Source organism: Taurulus bubalis (assembly GCF_910589615.1).
Source record: "Taurulus bubalis genome assembly, chromosome: 4".
Taxonomy (NCBI): Eukaryota; Metazoa; Chordata; class Actinopteri; order Perciformes; family Cottidae; genus Taurulus; species Taurulus bubalis.
The window spans coordinates 5,856,928-5,877,121 of NC_136592.1; the positions used below are offsets into that span (position 1 = coordinate 5,856,928).

The following is a 20,194-nucleotide window of genomic DNA, read 5'->3' on the forward strand; positions in this document are numbered from 1 at the left end:
CAATAATAAGATCTTTGATGTGACGTGTCGAGTCTTCTTGGCCAATCAGCGTCCTGTTTCTCGACATGCGCTCTCTGTACCTCTGTGTACATTCTGTGAAGCAAAGACCACACCCATGGTCCACCCCCAGGACATTTTGGTTTAAGTAGATGTTATTTCATGCATTCTAGTGGATTTTTGGGTGGTATGCTAAAGATGTAGCCTGGTACCAGCCAAACTTAGCCCCGCCCACAACATTTGAGGTCTGGAAGTTCGGTCTCGCACTGCTCCGTTGGGGAGAAATGATCCAAAATCAAAAATTGTTCGGACCAATCAAATTGTCAGGGCGGTCTTTATACGATGATGGACAGATGACAGTAACGTAATCAACCATCACCAAAGAGCGCTTGGGAACCACACGTCATTAATATACCTTAGTCCAGGGGTGAGCAATTTATTTTCCCAAGGGGCCACATGAGAAATTTGGACCGTTGTGGAGGGCCGAACCAATAGTCTGAACTTAATTCAATTAACTCAATATGAATGTCATTACTTTATTAAAAAACTGTAAATTATATTGTTTTGAGCTGCTACTGGTAAGAATACATGTTACAATAAGGCTATGAAAATAAGTTAACAAAAATGTAAACCGTACATTAAATATGTATGTTAAAGACCAGCAATGTATTAACTTTAAACAAAAGCAATCAGTGCTTTTGATGTTTTCCAGTTCAGTTGTTTCCAGTTCAGTCTGGTTGAATGAGGTGGAGATGTGACAGCTGACAGGTGTCAGAGAGAGAGGATCTGATCTGTTGAACTTCATCACTAGAATGTTTGTTCTCATGTAGGTAGATCCAAAGAGAACCAACATCTTCTGAGCATCTTTCCTCATGTGAGGAACGTTCTCCTCTTTGAGAGAAGAGTGAAGATCCAGAAGTGATCCTGACTTAAAGTGCTCTGCCATAGTGGATCAGACCGCAGGTCAGATCCGCGGCGGCTTTGCGCGATTCATTTTCAATCTGGAGGCGGAGACTGCAGCCCGAGGCTCCTGATGTACAGAAACTGCATAACAATACGCTTTCACTTCAGCGCACACATAAATAAATTGCTTTCAAAGTAAAATCAGTGCCGTTTGTATTGCATTCAATTTTTTTTTTTGCCGTGAGAAATTGGTTGTGTGGCGTGAGTGAGTGTGAAAACATGCAAAAGCATGTGTCACACGGCGAAACCGTGAGAGTTGGTAGCTCTGTATCATTATCCGTCATAACCAGTGAACCAGTGATAACCTCCCCTTATTGAAGTTCAACAAAGATCCTTTAAGTTCAACTAAACTGACTGGTAAAACACCATCATTAAAATGTTCTCAAAGTCCAGCCATTATAAAGGACATTGAATAAATATCAACCTTGTATACATATTGATGCATTTGCTGTCATCTCTTTGAATCCCCTATGGCTAACACAAGCTTGTGGTCATTTTTGGCAGATCGCGTGGTTGCGAATTGCTCACAGTGCTGAAATGTGCGCTCAGAAACAAAAATATTTGCTTAGTGCTGAAAAAAATTAGAGGGAACATTGATCAAGACCTTCCTGAGAAACACATGACACAGGATCGCCTTGATGCTCTGGCAATGCTCTCCATGGACAAGAAACTTGTCAGGGGCACGCCTGACTTCAATAAGAAGGTAATTGAGAGGTTTGCCACTCAGAAGGACAGAAGAGCAACATTCCTTTACAAATAATCTGTCAGAAAAACCTTCCACATTTATTGTTAGTGTGCTAATCCCTGTTCTAGAGGAACCTTGGGTTGCACTTGTTTCTTTTGCAAAATATTATTCATTATTAGTATATAGATCAAGCTTACAAGCCTTTAGATATGTGTACATTTGTGATGATGGACACTTTTATTTATCATAAGGACAGCACCAATTAATACCATCAAAGCCTCAATTAAAGCAAATTCAAGCACAAGATGCATTTCTGGTTTTCTTTGTAGATGACGAAAAAAATAAGAGGCATCACTTTTTCTCATTTCCTCTTGATTTCCTGTTGGAAGAAAACAAGGATTTGTTCAAACTTTTGAATGAATACACATACATGTGCACACATGCACACAAACACATGGGCACCGAAAGATGCTTGAAGTCCTTAAAGGGACAGTTCATCCCAAAATACAAAAGCCATGTTCAGTGTAGTGCTGTTTGATCAAACTAGTTGTTTAGTTGTATGTTCCCTAGTTGTAGCGATATCGGCTAAATACATTTTAAAAACTATCTTCGCCTAAAACACAGATAGAAAAAGCGATAAATAAAAGCTACTAAAAACTTAGAAAAAGAGCAAAACTTCCATCTGAATATCATACTTACATCGCGTTGACGAAAGCGCGCACACAGCAGACTTTCATCTCTAGAGGAAATGCTTCCGTTGCTTGGGGTTCAGGTCGGGCCTGGAAGCAGTCGAATCTGACATGAATTCAAAGAGACAGCAAACTCTGTAAAAGCTGCTTGGTTTCCTCATGCTACTGCTACCATGCATGTACACATATACAGGTTTTCATCTTCCCCGGGCGTTCAATCCGACTTATGCCGTACCGGTGGGAGCCAGGTAACAAGACAGAGGTTTACTTGGGGAGGTTGCAGGCTGCTTGTTTAAAAAGATACGTACTGCAGCGATAGAGGCGGTTCACCCGAAGGATGTCAGTGGGACTCATCTGGGTGGCCCTGCCGATGGCGACGTTGCCGTTGGGAATGGGAACGATGGTCGGCCTCTGGTTCCTAGAGAAGGCGAACCTGCGGTGCAGAATACATAGCGATGAGGGGTTTGACCTGTCCACCTGGACTGTTTTAATGACTGAGCTGATGTATGGACAGGCTGCGATCTTGAAGCTGCATTAAGAAGCTGGAAGCTGAAAGTTTGACACAAAACCACATTATGAAGTCGTTACGACATGTTAGCAAACAAGAGAAACGTCATCATTAATCTGGAGCCGCGTTTGCGTCCTGATGAATATGACATATGTGGCCGGGAAAAAACATTTTAAAGGACAAGTTCACATTTTTTCAAGTCTGTCTCAAAACAATATTCACATGCTGATAACAACTTTGAAATGAAGACCTTTTAAAATCTTCAGCTGAGAATCAGAGAATGTTTTCACATATGTGAGACGCTACCTTCCATAGTGCATGACAGAGTTGTAGTCGTAGGGAGTGCCAAGGTTCCTTGTTTGGATCTTCCTGAAGTTGCTCTCCATTCCTGCAAAGGATCACACAGCTCAATCAGATGTGTCTCTACTACACGACTGCTACAATGATATGATAAATCAAATTATGATCATCATGCCCATTTTTAAGCTTCAAAATTGAATTTGGAGTTTCTACTTAAACATGTGTACATGCTTAAATGTAAAAAAAAAAACATTATTTTTCTCACACTGTCTGGATGTACTTATATTCACCCTCTGTCTGAAACGCTCTGTTTTTGTGCCTGTCTCTTTAAGTCCCCCTCCTTTAAAAACCCAGTCTGTTCTGATTGGTCAGTCGTCTGCATCAGCGTCACTGCAGCCGGGTACTCACTGGGTGGGTCCACCCCACAGAGTTTAAGTTACTTCTACCAGTGACTGTATATTTGTGACATCACAACCTTACAGCTGACGGCTCCTTTCAAAGGCAGCGTCTCTGAATACAGGCTGTGTACATTTGTCCCTTGAATTGAGTGTTTTGATACGTTCACTATATCTATAGGACCTAGACCTGGTTTATGATGAATCTAACTTTCAACAACATGGCACCTGAAACCTTTTTAACTTGAGAGCTTAACATTACTTGAGGTCGGTTGTGTTATTTGTGGAGTCCCCATTGTGGTTGTGTCTATCAATTGCTAAATTATTTAATAAAGTTCCATCTATATTCGTCATAATGAAAGCCTGTGACCCACCAGGTATAACGTTCTCCAGCAAGATGCGAACATTCTGGTCCCTGTCGGACCGGGTCTGCTCATGGTTGAAGCCCAGGGCGTGCAGCATCTCGTGTTGGATGATTTGCTGGAAAACACAACCGCGGCGACTCAAGGACACAACCTGACCTCGACCTCGACGCCCGATGAACGAGAAACACCTGAAAGAGAGTAAATGAAACCTCCAAACAGTAAATCAGAAGAAGCAGCACCGTTGGGAATAAGTTGCATTGCTTCCCCAGAGTGTAAAGAAGGGTCTTTAAGATCGTATTCATGCATATGTGGTCGTATGTTGTGGTCCGTACCCTGAGCGTGACTGAACGTCCACAAAGTCCTGCTGTCCGTTCAAGGGGGTGAAGCGGATGCAGGTGGAATCAGCAAATGAACGCAGACCTCGGATGATGGTATCCCTCTCTCTTTGGTCTTGACAGGAAACAAACCCCCCAAAAAGCATTTATCATCAGTTTAGTGTGTTTCATTGATTTCATCTTCTACTTCACAATACCACCTGCACTATTACGTTTTTTGATAATAGCAAAACTAATTTTCTCCCTTCTTCCTTGTAGGCAACATACTACACACTACTATTATTACTACTACTATACTGCCACTAGTACTACAACTAGCTCTACAAGTGCTATTACTACAACTGTAACCTTCACTGCTATGACTAAGTCGGCCTACTACTAACATTACATTATTGCTCCTCACGGTGCAAGTTACTGCTTCTACTAGCCTACTAGTACTGCTACTACTAAAAATACACCCGTAAACCTTCATGACTGCATCTTGTAGATGTTTGAGGCTATTGCAGTGACAGAATCTGTCCACAGAAAGACAGACAGACAGACATACAAACACCTGACTGTCCTGAAGTACTTAAAAACACTTCTGTGGTTGTCTCTGAGGTCTCCAGGACCAGCTGTTGCCGCGATGACTCTGGTAAAAGTGATGAAGGCTGGTAAACAGAAGCCCTGCCCTCAGCACTCACCGTAGTCCCTGGAGATGCGGTAGGGTACGTAGACGTTGCCATCAGTGGCTTTAGGCCACAGGCAACCTCGTTCTACGCAGGGATCAGCGTTCTGTAGACCTGTTGGCACCGCGATGTCACCGAACATCACCAGAGGGTCATCGAAGTTCTTCCCTGCAAAACGACGTGAGCATGATCGAGAACATGTTGTCATCTTTTTTATTAAGCTGCATTTAATTTTCTTGATTAAACTGCTGTTAATTCTGAGTTTGATACAAGCGCTCCTCTCACACAACACAGTGTCACGGCAGTACGGGAAATAGTCACACAATGTATTGATTGGTGTCGATGGACAAACATTTTCAAATTATTTCTTTTTATGCTCTGCACAACTTTCAAACTAATGTATTGGAAGTATCTTTCGTGGCTACACAATGTTATTTTCTGTCTATTGGGACAACATTACTGAACTAAACAGATGTTAGGTTTAGGCAACAAAACCATTTATTTAGGTTTAAGAATCCATTACAAACATCCGCAAAATTGTATTTTTGTATTTTGTCTGCAACACCAGCATTATGTACTATTTCTAATGTTTGAAAAAAAAAATAGTTTCAATATTCAGTCCTATCTTTAAAGTTAGATTGTTATTATTGGGCATTTTCTTAAATGAAGAAAGAATAAAGCAGTTGCAGTGATGAACATACCAACATTAACATTGGCCTTCTCCAACAGCGTGGAGACGCTGAACTCGTCATCCTCAACGCTGTTGCCTGTGGAAGAGAAACAATTTGAATGAGGTTCTTGATGTACCACGATATATATTTACAGAAGTGTTACTGTCTGAAAAGTAGCCACATCTTACCAGAGAACTCCTCACTCTTTTCAAAAGGACCCTGTGATTAGACAAAGTGGTTAATTGTAGTTACCATAGAAATCACATGTTGCTGGAAACTAGTATTTCTCGTTCATCTCTTTTTCAAGACAGAGAAAGCAACATTTGAGAATTCCTGCATTTGATTAAATTGTATTGCAATCCACAAACTACAAAGTATAACATTAAACACAGAATCACATTTAGCTTTTGGCAGTTTACCAAATTGTCTTTGTTAAGAAACAGTTTCAAATTCAATGCACATTGTAAATTAGAAGAATTTCAGAATGTATCACATTTCATTTCAAATTGTGTCATAATGAATGATATGTATTGATGTGGCTGTGGAGACATAATGTGTGTGCTGATGCTTACCTGTATGATGAAACTGTGGACGGAGCAGAAGAGGACACTGAGCGCAGCCGCCTGGAGGATCATGGCTGGTTGTAGGACAGCAGCAGAGGGACATCCTGAGGAAACAGGGGTGTTCGTGACTTAAATAGGAAGGAAATATAACTGACTTCCATCCTAATATGGAGCACCGCTCACCAAAGACTTGTTGACAAATTCAGTGCAACCAGAAGTGGCAGTTATTCCTTAAGATGTCGGCTTTTGTTTTCTCCTGTTTGTCCCCAGGCCATAACAAATTACATGTTTTATAAGAAGAATTGATCAATTTTTTTCTTTGTTTGGGACTTTAACATGAAAAACATGTTTTTAGGGGAGACACGACAGGGAGAAACATTGTTTTTCATGAACTGGTCAGTTTTTAGATTTGGGGTTATTTAGCTTCCCTATTATGTCGTCTTTCAGACAAGATTTTATCCTAAATTCACCAAAAGTTAGCATTAGATAATGTCTCATTTGCATATTTAAGCTTTTCAGAAAATGTGTAATACAAAAATTATTGTAGTCGATAAACTTAATCAGTTTCACGGTGATATATATTCCTTTTTTTTATGTGTCTTCAAAATGTATTGAATGTTAAAAAACATTCTTTAAAGGCTGTTTTAACTAAATGAGCCTGAATGTTCCACTTCACTAACATACACCAAACTATACAGGTAAAACTAGTGCTCTATATCCTGCTTTTAATCTGTTTGTATTTATTTACTTTATGTATCGCTTTTAATGTGTGTTTTTTGGTGCTTTCTTACCTCTTGGAATGTTTTGGCCCCTAATTTTGGTCACTTTGTGTTAATTTTTTTTTTCTACTCTTATACAGTACTTTTTGTCTGTGAAAAGTGCAATATAAATAAACTTTCCTTTCTTAATTACTATATTATGCAGGTTGTCACAGAGGTGTCCAAAATCCCCTCTGAAAAAACCTGTTGGCTCGAATTAATGAAATGTATGGAAATGAGCACATATTTATTAATAGAATGCCTCATTTGCATATTTAAAAATACATTTTTAGAAAACTAGTTAGTTAATTAATCAGTAGATAAATGACAACCGTCTCTGAGCAGGAACCTAGTGGGAGGAGTCATCGAGATTCAGCTGAAAACAGCTGTTTTATTGTTGAGGAGGGCAGACATTTTTTGTCCAAGGATATATAATCTATTAGAATATTTGTTTTCATTTCCAGTTTGAAAGGGTAGTGTCCTTGGGGATAACGAAAACTGAGTGGAGAATTCAACTCAAATCATGTGCTGATTCTTTAGTGACCCGTTTTACGCTGATCTGGGTACTCAGATCATAAAGCCGTAGAAGTGCTGTTTACACAACCCCTCTGTGTGGTTGTGTAAGAGCTGTAAGAGGCTGTGCAGAGCTGCAAACACCTTTTTTGAGTTGACATGACTTCTCCAAAATGTGGGCACGGTTGCAAAGTGTGTGTGATTTACACACAGTCTTGTAACACCTTACAAACAACAGGAACAACGACAATGAGAAAAAAAAAGAGTTATTTAAAGATTAAAAGATTTAAAGATTGTTTGAGAACAGCAGATATGAATAGGCCTCAAAAATATAATAAAAAATATAATATAAAAATATTTTTACACTGTAGTATTGTTACAATATATCTGAGTACCTTTGTCAAAAAATATCATGAGATTATTTTCAGCTTTAATTTGATTGATCCCTCATTTTAATAACTTGACTTAACTTACTTAACTGCTAAGTACATACAAACCAGTAAAAGACATAGAATGAAGAATTGACTTCTCCTTGGCAGCGTAACTGTCCCACAGTTGTGACTTTCTGTAATCCAGCCTGCTGCAACAACTTGTCATCACAGCGAGACGTTTCCAAATAGAGCGTGTGGCTTTGTCTTGTGACACGTCTGTTAATGTCACCAGAAGATGGATTCATAAAGTGTGCAGGAGGCCCAACGTAATAATTACCATTTTCTTGTGTCCGTCTGGACAAAATGTCCAGTTCTCTACTTTGAGTTGTGTGTCAGAATAAAACACAAACTGTCTCAGCAGCTGTCTGGCCAATGATTACATACATAAAGAACACCAAATTCAGCAGAATGTGATTTACCGCAGGACTGCCTCAACTATGCTCCTCCATGCTAACAGCCCCTTCATGCTAACAACTCCTCCATGCTAACAGCCCCTTCATGCTAACAACTCCTCCATGCTAACAGCCCCTTCATGCTAACAACTCCTCCATGCTAACAGCCCCTTCATGCTAACAACCCCTGCCTGCTAACAGCGCCTCCATGCTACCAGCCCCTCCCTGCTAACAGCCCCTCCATGCTAACAGCCCCTCCATGCTAACAGCGCCTCCATGCTAACAGCCCCTGCCTGCTAACAGAATATTATGAGGCTTTGCTCTTTCCTTGATTGAGCTGCTGAGCAGTTGATCTACTACAACATCCAGGCAGAACATCAGCTTATAACTAAATAACTAAAAAAACTAAAAAAAAACGGAGAAAAAAAATGAAATTTGATAAATAATATGTGGTGTGTTTTTTTAGGATTAATTGTATTATTGAACAACTACAGTGCTCTTGGTTAATCCAAAATGTTAATAAACCTCAATATTTAAGACAGTACAAGTGAGGTTTTTACTTTATTAGTATCTCTGTGTTCACAATTATTGGGCAACTATTAGTGTGCAGACAAGTGTGCACACAATTCAAAATAATAATTTTCAAAAATTAAATAAACTGTAAATAACATTTAAATAAAGTACAAATTAAAATACAGCCTTATGATGTGAATGAAATGCTTCAGCAGTCTTCATTTTTGCAGAACCAGAAGTTGCTCTTCATATCTGTGACAGCTGGCTTTCACAGCACATTTGGAGTTGGCAATCAGTGACACGACAGACCTTTTCTGCATCTGTATATTGTCCTTTCTCTTGAAAAATCTCACCAGCTTTCCAACGAGCGTTGGATGTTTGGTCTTTAGATATCGCTTTAGCTGTGAAGCCTTCAGTGCTGCGTTAGCTAGCGAGGCTAGCGTTAGCTAGCATTAGCCCTCACTACACACACTGGGCTCAGTGTGTGTAGTGAAGTCAGGATTATACTTGCACAAACATTTAGACGTTTGGGGGAGTGTTCAGCAGCACTTTCGTCTTCATGTTTTTGTTTTAAATACTTCTCTATAACTTTCGCTACAGGCTAACGGCTGGCTGAATTTCTTCTTCTGCATATTGGAGCCTGTTAAACAACTGACTAGCGCATTACCGCCACCAAGTGGTGGGAAGCTGTATTGTAACCGAGCATCTCGTGGATAACAGTGATATCTCGGCTGTCTTAAATTCATTACCTATGCGTTCCCGCTGACCTCGCGGCCCACAGGTGAAAACGGAAAGTTTTTGGCGGCCCTCTAGGTGGGGCCCCCCATTGGGTTAGGGTGGGGCCCCCCATTGGGCCGCGGCCCTATGGTTAAGAATCACTGTTCTATACTAAATAACTTTAGTTTTGTCATCAGGACATGCTTGAAGTTTAGCGACCTGGTTGGTTTCATCTGGCTTGATCGACAGATATAACTGAGTATCATCGGCATAACAATGAAAGTTTATGGAGTGTTTTCTGTTAATATTGCCTAAAGGAAGCATATGAATAAAATTGGCCCGAGCACAGAACCTTGTGGAACTCCATGACGAACACTGGTGGTAATTGAGGCCTCATCGTTTACATATAAACTGAGGTCGATCTGATAAATAGGACTTAAACCAGCTTAGTGCTGTACCTTTAATGCCGATCGACTGGTCTAGTCTCTGTAATAAGATGTCATAGTCAATGGTGTCGAATGCAGCAGTAAGGTCTAACAAGACAAGAACAGAGACAAATTGTATCTGAAGCAACAAAGGTCATTAGTAATTGTCACTAATGTCACCAGAAAGTCCTCGAATAAAATATAGTTATGTAGAAAGTCACACAACTGATTTGCGACTACCTTCTCCAGTATCTTAGAGAGAAAGGGAAGTGTAGAGATAGGCCTGTAGTTAGCCAACACGTCTGGATGGAGAGTGGGCTTCTTAAGAAGAGGTTTAATTACAGCATGATAACCAACCAGCTGCTATTCAAACCCCTTTAAAGGCATCGGCCATCAATATAATGGCATCTCAGAAGGAGATTATGATGATGATAGCTTCTGCCCATCACCTTTTTTACTTCATTTTGATGATGAAATGTCTCCATGAAAAATGTGTTTGAAGGACACTGTTTACCATCTGAAACTGATTCATGATAAAACTATCCATAAAATATTACATTATTCATTGTGAGGCTTGGGACCATAAGAGACGTCCCATCAGTAAGTGAATTCATTGAGGAGAAGAATCTCTTTCTGAGATGCTGTTATATTGATGGCCGATGCCTTTAAAAGTGTTTGATGAGCAGCTGGTTGGTTATCCAGGCTTGTTACCTCAATTCAAGTTCTTCTAAGTTCAACTTTGAGACATTTGAATTTCCTCATCACATTTGGCACCACACCAGGACCTTCTGAATAAATACATGAATGACATTTTAGGAAACACACACGGTTGTGAAGAAAGAATGCAAAGAGAGAGCCATGTTTCAGTCAAAGTCTCTTTATAGTGGCATCATTGACTGTTGAGGTGATGAGTTCAGGTCTGCAGCTGCTGCTGTTCAGAGAGCTGCAGGAGACAATCTTCCCTCTGCGTCCTGTCAGGACGTCTGAGCGGGCTTCTTCTGTAACGGGGAACAGCAAAGAGGGGGATCAGGTCAAACAGTGAGTGATGGACACAGAGTGCAGACCGGCAGCGTGTGGAACATGGATGTTGTCAGTGTGCTCGTGTGGACACTCACAGCAGCCGTAGAGCGTGTTGAGCCTGGCGATGTCGGTGCGGCTCATCTCCTTGGCGTTGCCGAAGTTCACGTTGGAGTTGGGGATGGGGACCATGGTGGGCTGGTTGTTCTTGGAGAAGGCGTACCTGCAGGAGAACACGGAGCAGTTAGAGGGAACCACACACACACACACACACACACACACATACATAGGAGGACACACAGCAGGGCCCAAGTACAGCCCCTTGTTCTCACTTGTGGTACTGCATGACGGAGCCGTAATCGTAGGGAGTGCCCTGGTTGAGGGTGGCGATCTTCCTGAAGTTGTGCTCCATTCCTGGAAAAAACAGAAGATGAAAAATAATGTTAAAATGACATCTAAAATGTTATTCATTGCCATATAGTCATTGTTTCTATTACATTTATAACATTTTTAGGAAAATGAATTAAATGAATACACGTTCGTGGTTGTCAGTATCATCATACTGTCTTTGAGGAGCACAAGAAGACTTTTGTCCACTTGTGAGGACGTTTGAACGAACATGTTTTCTCTTTAGAAGTGGACTTTTTCAGGAAGCTACAGAATGTTTGAAAGTCACTAAGAGATGTGAAGGAGCCGTTAGCTCCCTTAAAGAGCGGCATGAGCTAATGAGCAGAAGTATTCAACATGTGCATGATTTATAAGAGGGAACAAATCATTGTCTCTTCTGTGAAATGGCTCTCCTCTCTGATATATCAGATATATAAACAGCTGCATTACCAGACTGAACGTTCTGCAGCATGACTCTGATGTGGTTGTCCCTGTCGGAGCGGGTCTGCTCGTGGTTGAAGCCCAGAGCGTGGAGCAGCTCGTGCTGGACTGTGCCGTGGTAGAGGCATCCGCTACGGGCCAGAGACACCACCTGCTTCCCTCCACGACGGCCGACGAAGGAGTAGCAGCTGGACGGGATCAGAGACGAGTTCAACAACACCGAAGTCTGAGGGAAAGCTCTCAACTGTAAACGGCTCCACGACTGGTCCTTTCTTACCCGTTCTGGGACTCGATGCTCAGCCAGTCGCGGTCGCTGCTTCTAGTGGGCCTGAAGCGGATGCAGGAGAAGGAAGAGAAGGACTCCAGTCCACGGGTGATGATGGCCTTCTCTCTGGAGGCTGGCAGGACCACAGCACACAACAATCAGCTGTTTCCCGTGAAATACAGAGGACCATACGGGCCCCAAACATCTGACTGATTTGTCAAAGTTGCTGCATTAGAAGTGAAAGCCTCCAGTAAATAGACAGTGTGTGTGGGCCTCCCAGGCCTCTGTGTGATACTTACAGAAGTGGTTGGTGAGGTAATAAGGAATGTAGACCTTCCCGTCAGTGAACTTGCCCCACTTGCATCCTCGGCTGGTGCAGGGGTCGGCGTTTCTCTCGTCCTCGCTGCCGATGGCGATGTCTCCTCCGATCAGGATGGGGTCATCGGCGGAGCGGACTGAAACACATCACAGCAGCAACTCAGACACCTGTTGAAGTGCTGCGACCAGAAGAAGAGAGTAGAACCAGCAGCAGCTGTCTGGAGCAACACGGTGACCGCAGCAGCTCACTCACCCAGATTCCTGTTGGCTCTCTCCAGCAGCTCAGAGACAGAAAGCTCAGAGTCCTCCTCTGCAATGTCCTCTGCACAGTGACATGAACAACAACGCAGTTTCACTTTGTGTACAAATACACCGGTCACAGTACTGAGCATGTCGGTACAACAGCTCTGATCATCAGAATAGATCACATACCTGCCTGCAGGATCAGCGTGGGATGAGGGGAGGAAAGACAAACCCATTAGAAACAGAACCAGGACTTGAAGTTACAGCTCAAAGTCAACATGACACAGTTTCTTAAAGTGACAGGAACACGTTAAAACGGTCAGAAGTACAAAGAGATCATGAGACACACGTTCAGCATCATAGAGCCTGGAGCTTTGTAGATGAAGTGCACCGTATGACCCTAACTGTATCATCATGTGAGAGAAATTAACTAAACACTACTCAACAACAGGGAAACTCTGCTGAGGTGGAAATAAATGCTCTATTTAACCTCCTAACAACATCTTTGTGATGTGGAGAAGACGAGCGGCTTCATGTGAGCGACAGGAGGCCGTTCATGTTGGTGACTGTGACTGAGGATGTTCAACATTCGTGATAACAACATGTAGGAGTGTCACTGCTCCTCTCTCACTGAGATCTACCTCATTGTCGGCCCAACAGCAGGCGGACAGCAGCAGCAAAGCCACAGCGGAGAACCTGAACACAGACATGCGAGCCATCCTTAGCAGACCTGCAGGACACAGACAGGAATCAGCGCCGGCCTCAGAGGAGAAACACAGTGTTTGAACCAACCACAAATAAAACAGACAGCAGAAATAAAGGGCACACTTTTGTATTGCATATTGAGCTGCAGACGTTTGCAGCTGAACTCACCTTGGATCCTACGTATGGACTTGTGCAGCTGAGGTTTCACTCCAGGTTTTTATGCACGTTCGGCTACGTCGGTAAACCCAAATATGGATTATCTTGTTACAAAAAAGAATCAGCTAAATCCACATGTTTATCAGTCACATTTGGTTTTGGACACTTGCGGCTGACGGAAACATGTCAATACCACTCAGGGTGGGAAAAGCACACATGTTGCATTTATCATTATACTATAGATTATTTGGGCTCACCTATCTTGAAAGAATCAGCTATCTTCACAGGCTTATCAGTCTCATATGGTTTCGAACACATGCGTCTGACAGACGTCACGCCTACTGTACACTTCTCTATAGGGTGGGAATTGGACACTTGTCAGAATTCAATGGTATCTCTGACGTTACAATTTTCCACACCGTGACAGGTTGCAAATATTATGGGATTATTGTAAAGTGTAATATTATATGCTGATCTTTTCTAAATGGATAATACTTCCAACCTAGTTCAGTTTTCTTATTTAAGATAAAATAAGATAATAAAACATGTCAGTACATTAGTCTCAGGAATATCCTCTATAGAGATAGGGACCTGAAGTCAGAAAGGTAAATTAACTTCATGCTGCAGCTCCAGGTTGCCAGTTCATATGCAACAGGGCTCTCAAGTGTCACGCATTGAGCGTGACTGTCACGCATTTCGGTCTTAAGTCACGCCCTCCCGCCACACATCGTATTTCTCACGCTGAAAAAAAACTCTAGGCTATTTAATGTGCCGCAGCGCACAAACATGACCTGGTCGCTCTGCCCTCACCATGGAGGAATCAAGCACGTCTCCCCCGAATCCCCTGCAATGTGTCTGTTGGACACATCAGGACTCTGGGTGGACTAAATATTCACAACATATGCCTAAAAAACAAATCAGCAATATTCATACGAGGAGAAAAGACAAGAATTAGTCCCTGTTCCTCAACATGAACAGCGTTTTTGTGTCTGCTTGATTATTGATTATTGGAGGGGCTGTTAGCATGGAGGGGCTGTTAGAAGGCAGGGGCTGTTAGCAGGCAGGGGCTGTTAGCATGGAGGGGATGTTAGCAGGGAGGGGCTGTTAGCAGGCAGGGGCTGTTAGGATGGAGGAGCCGTTAGCATTTAGGAGCATAGTTGAGGCAGTCCTGCAGTAGATCACATTCTGCTGCATTTGGTGTTCTTTATGTATGTAATCATTGGCCAGACAGCTGCTGAGACAGTTTGTGTTTTACTCTGACACACAACTCAAAGTGGAGAACTGGACATTTTGTCCAGATTGTTGAGTAAATATAAACGTCAAGCAGCGGTCGGTTCTTGACAAACATTCTGCACAAACGGACACAAGAAAATGGTAATTATTACGTTGGGCCTCCTGCACACTTTATGAATCCATCTTCTGGTGACATTAACAGACGTGTCACAAGACAAAGCCACACGCTCTATTTGGAAACGTCTCGCTGTGATGACAAGTTGTTGCAGCAGGCTGGATTACAGAAAGTCACAACTGTGGGACCGTTACGCTGCCAAGGAGAAGTCAATTCTTCATTCTATGTCTTTTACTGGTTTGTATGTACTTAGCAGTTAAGTAAGTTAAGTCAAGTTATTAAAATGAGGGATCAATCAAATTAAAGCTGAAAATAATCTCATGATATTTTTTTACAAAGGTACTCAGATATATTGTAACAATACTACAGTGTAAAAATATTCTGTTACAAGTAAATATTGGCATCAAAATGTACTCAGCGTACCAAAAGTAAAAGTACTCCCTATGCAGAATGGCCCTTTGCAGAATAATAGATATTGTATCTCCTGGATTGTAATTATTGATGCATTAATGTGTTCGTCACTACAATGTTGCAGCTGGTAAAGGTGGGGCTGATTATAATTATCTTTATAGAACACCATCATTTATTAGATGATTTATTTCCCTTTGCTGCCAAATACATGTAGTGGAGTAAAAAGTACAAATCTGGCTTCCAAAATGTAGTGAAGTAGAAGTATAAAGTAGCATGAAATAGAAAAGTACAAGTACCTTTTGAATACTTGAGTACATGTAATTACATTCCATCACTGATTTTTGAGGACTATTCATATCTGCTGTTCTCAAACAATCTCTAAATCTTTTAATCTTTAAATAACTCTTTTTTTTTCTCATTGTCGTTGTTCCTGTTTTTTGTAAGGTGTTACAAGACTGTGTGTAAATCACAAACACTTTGCAACCGTGCCCACATTTTGGAGAAGTCATGTCAACTCAAAAAAGGTGTTTGCAGCTCTGCACAGCCTGTAACCACACAGAGGGGTTGTGTAAACAGCACTTCTACGGCTTTATGATCTGAGTACCCAGATCAGCGTAAAACGGGTCACTAAAGAATCAGCACATGATTTGAGTTGAATTCTCCACTCAGTTTTCATTATCCCCAAGGACACTACCCTTTCAAACTGGAAATGAAAACAAATATTCTAATAGATTATATATCCTTGGACAAAAAATGTCTGCCCTCCTCAACAATAAAACAGCTGTTTTCAGCTGAATCTCGATGACTCCTCCCACTAGGTTCCTGCTCAGAGACGGTTGTCATTTATCTACTGACTAATGAACTAACTAGTTTTCTAAAAATGTATTTTTAAATATGCAAATGAGGCGTTATATTATTAAATATGTGCTCATTTCCATACATTTCATTAATTCGAGCCAACAGGTTTTTTCAGAGGGGATTTTGGACACCTCTGTGACAACCTGCATAATATAGTAATTAAGAAAGGAAAGTTTATTTATTTTGCACTTTTCACAGACAAAAAGTACTGTATAAGAGTAGAAAAAAAAAATTAACACAAAGTGACCAAAATTAGGGGCCAAAACATTCCAAGAGGTAAGAAAGCACCAAAAAACACACATTAAAAGCGATAAATAAAGTAAATAAATACAAACAGATTAAAAGCAGGCCATAGAGCACTAGTTTTACCTGTATAGTTTGGTGTATGTTAGTGAAGTGGAACATTCAGGCTCATTTAGTTAAAACAGCCTTTAAAGAATGTTTTTTAACATTCAATACATTTTGAAGACACATAAAAAAAAGGAATATATATCACCGTGAAACTGATTAAGTTTATCGACTACAATCATTTTTGTATTACACATTTTCTGAAAAGTTTAAATATGCAAATGAGACATTATCTAATGCTAACTTTTGGTGAATTTAGGATAAAATCTTGTCTGAAAGGCGACATAATAGGGAAGCTAAATAACCCCAAATCTAAAAACTGACCAGTTCATGAAAAACAATGTTTCTCCCTGTTGTGTCTCCCCTAAAAACATGTTTTTCATGTTAAAGTCCCAAACAAAGAAAAAAAAAAAAAATTGATCAATTCGACCTTCTTATAAAACATGTAATTTGTTATGGCCTGGGGACAAACAGGAGAAAACAAAAGCCGCGTTGAGGATGACGAGTTCAGCGTCTCCACGCTGTTGGAGAAGGCCAATGTTAATGTTGGTATGTTCATCACTGCAACTGCTTTATTCTTTCTTCATTTAAGAAAATGCCCAATAACAACAATCTAACTTTAAAGATAGGACTGAATATTGAAACTATTTTTCTTTTTCAAACATTAGAAATAGTACATAATGCTGGTGTTGCAGACAAAATACAAAAATACAATTTTGCGGATGTTTGTAACGGATTCTTAAACCTAAATAAATGGTTTTGTTGCCTAAACCTAGCATCTGTTTAGTTCAGTAATGTTGTCCCAATAGACAGAAAATAACATTGTGTAGCCACGAAAGATACTTCCAATACATTAGTTTGAAAGTTGTGCAGAGCATAAAAAAAAATAATTTGAAAATGTTTGTCCATCGACACCAATCAATACATTGTGTGACTATTTCCCGTACTGCCGTGACACTGTGTTGTGTGAGAGGAGCGCTTGTATCAAACTCAGAATTAACAGCAGTTTAATCAAGAAAATTAAATGCAGCTTAATAAAAAAGATGACAACATGTTCTCGATCATGCTCACGTCGTTTTGCAGGGAAGAACTTCGATGACCCTCTGGTGATGTTCGGTGACATCGCGGTGCCAACAGGTCTACAGAACGCTGATCCCTGCGTAGAACGAGGTTGCCTGTGGCCTAAAGCCACTGATGGCAACGTCTACGGAGATGCACACTTGTGTATTTTTAGTAGTAGCAGTACTAGTAGGCTAGTAGGATCAGTAACTTGCACCGTGAGGAGCAATAATGTAATGTTAGTAGTAGGCCGACTTAGTCATAGCAGTAAAGGTTACAGTTGTAGTAATAGCACGTGTAGAGCTAGTTGTAGTACTAGTGGCAGTATAGTAGTAGTAGTAGTAGTAGTAGTAGTAGTTGTGTGTAGTATGTTGCCTACACAAGAAAGAATGGTGGAAATTACTTTTGCTATTATCTAAAAACGTAATTGTGCAACAAATGTATTTTTATGAAGGTGATAGAGTAGCCCTTTAAGCCCTCACCCTAACCCCTAATCCTATGTATTGATTAAGTTGTGTTTAGAGGTTGTACATGGGGATTATATATTATTGTAGCCCTAATTTTTATGTTTAATTTGATTATGGGGGGGATTTATACCATGCTTTTTTCTTGATTTGTACCTTGTGACCTGATATAAAAGGGTCCCCAACCCTAGGGCTCAAAGAGTTATATCAATAAAACCCACTAAACTGGATAATAAATGTTTTTTGTGGTTTTTATTTTTCTGTCAAGACCAAAGAGAGAGGGATACCATCATCCGAGGTCTGCGTTCATTTGCTGATTCCACCTGCATCCGCTTCACCCCCTTGACCGAACAGCAGGACTTTGTGGACGTTCAGTCACGCTCAGGGTACGGACCACAACATACGACCACATATGCATGAATACGATCTTAAAGACCCTTCTTTACACTCCGGGGAAGCAATGCAACTTATTCCCAACGGTGCTGCTTCTTCTGATTTACTGTTTGGAGGTTTCATTTACTCTCTTTCAGGTGTTTCTCGTTCATCGGGCGTCGGGGTCGAGGTCAGGTTGTGTCCTTGAGTCGCCGCGGTTGTGTTTTCCAGAAAATCATCCAACACGAGATGCTGCACGCCCTGGGCTTCAACCATGAGCAGACCCGGTCCGACAGGGACCAGAATGTTCGCATCTTGCTGGAGAACGTTATGCCTGGTGGGTCACAGGCTTTCATTATGACGCATATAGATGGAACTTTAGTAAAGAATTTAGCAATTGATAGACACAACTACAATGGGGACTCCACAAATAACACAACCGACCTCAAGTAATGTTAAGCTCTCAAGTTAAAAAGGTTTCAGGTGCCATGTTGTTGAAAGTTAGATTCATCATAAACCAGGTCTAGGTCCTATAGATATAGTGAACGTATCAAAACACTCAATTCAAGGGACAAATGTACACAGCCTGTATTCAGAGACGCTGCCTTTGAAAGGAGCCGTCAGCTGTAAGGTTGTGATGTCACAAATATACAGTCACTGGTAGAAGTACCTTAAACTCTGTGGGGTGGACCCACCCAGTGAGTACCCGGCTGCAGTGACGCTGATGCAGACGACTGACCAATCAGAACAGACTGGGTTTTTAAAGGAGGGGGACTTAAAGAGACAGGCACAAAAACAGAGTGTTTCAGACAGAGGGTGAATATAAGTACATCCAGACAGACAGTGTGAGAAAAATAATGTTTTTTTTTTTTTACATTTAAGCATGTACACATGTTTAAGTAGAAACTCCAAATTCAATTTTGAAGCTTAAAAATGGGCATGATGATCATAATTTGATTTATCATATCATTGTAGCAGTCGTGTAGTAGAGACACATCTGATTGAGCTGTGTGATCCTTTGCAGGAATGGAGAGCAACTTCAGGAAGATCCAAACAAGGAACCTTGGCACTCCCTACGACTACAACTCTGTCATGCACTATGGAAGGTAGCGTCTCACATATGTGAAAACATTCTCTGATTCTCAGCTGAAGATTTTAAAAGGTCTTCATTTCAAAGTTGTTATCAGCATGTGAATATTGTTTTGAGACAGACTTGAAAAAATGTGAACTTGTCCTTTAAAATGTTTTTTTCCGGCCACATATGTCATATTCATCAGGACGCAAACGCGGCTCCAGATTAATGATGACGTTTCTCTTGTTTGCTAACATGTCGTAACGACTTCATAATGTGGTTTTGTGTCAAACTTTCAGCTTCCAGCTTCTTAATGCAGCTTTAAGATCGCAGCCTGTCCATACATCAGCTCAGTCATTAAAACAGTCCAGGTGGACAGGTCAAACCCCTCATCGCTATGTATTCTGCACCGCAGGTTCGCCTTCTCTAGGAACCAGAGGCCGACCATCGTTCCCATTCCCAACGGCAACGTCGCCATCGGCAGGGCCACCCAGATGAGTCCCACTGACATCCTTCGGGTGAACCGCCTCTATCGCTGCAGTACGTATCTTTTTAAACAAGCAGCCTGCAACCTCCCCAAGTAAACCTCTGTCTTGTTACCTGGCTCCCACCGGTACGGCATGAGTCGGATTGAACGCCCGGGGAAGATGAAAACCTGTATATGTGTACATGCATGGTAGCAGTAGCATGAGGAAACCAAGCAGCTTTTACAGAGTTTGCTGTCTCTTTGAATTCATGTCAGATTCGACTGCTTCCAGGCCCGACCTGAACCCCAAGCAACGGAAGCATTTCCTGTAGAGATGAAAGTCTGCTGTGTGCGCGCTTTCGTCAACGCGATGTAA

At 41.3% G+C, this 20,194-nt stretch overlaps 2 protein-coding genes across 2 annotated transcripts; one reads left to right on the forward strand and one right to left on the reverse strand.

The window, feature by feature from the left end:
• Positions 1–1,878: 1,878 nt before the first annotated feature.
• Positions 1,879–13,278, reverse strand: LOC306735901 (uncharacterized protein; the record flags this gene model as incomplete). Its single annotated transcript, XM_079217471.1, has 17 exons — positions 1,879–2,024; positions 2,345–2,440; positions 2,643–2,767; positions 3,149–3,230; positions 3,912–4,090; positions 4,235–4,352; positions 4,921–5,073; positions 5,607–5,672; positions 5,765–5,795; positions 6,149–6,243; positions 10,953–11,128; positions 11,238–11,319; positions 11,743–11,921; positions 12,011–12,131; positions 12,298–12,453; positions 12,570–12,626; positions 13,191–13,278. The coding sequence occupies 16 exons, from the start codon at positions 13,276–13,278 to the stop codon at positions 2,385–2,387; spliced, it is 1,764 nt and encodes a 587-aa protein (XP_079073597.1). The 3' UTR covers positions 1,879–2,024; positions 2,345–2,384.
• A 3,562-nt stretch (positions 13,279–16,840) lies between these two features.
• Positions 16,841–20,194, forward strand: LOC306735902 (high choriolytic enzyme 1-like; the record flags this gene model as incomplete). The annotated part of the gene is made up of 7 exons (XM_079217472.1): positions 16,841–16,934; positions 17,469–17,618; positions 18,177–18,294; positions 18,439–18,617; positions 19,305–19,386; positions 19,768–19,892; positions 20,095–20,194. The coding sequence occupies 7 exons, from the start codon at positions 16,841–16,843 to the stop codon at positions 20,148–20,150; spliced, it is 804 nt and encodes a 267-aa protein (XP_079073598.1). The 3' UTR covers positions 20,151–20,194.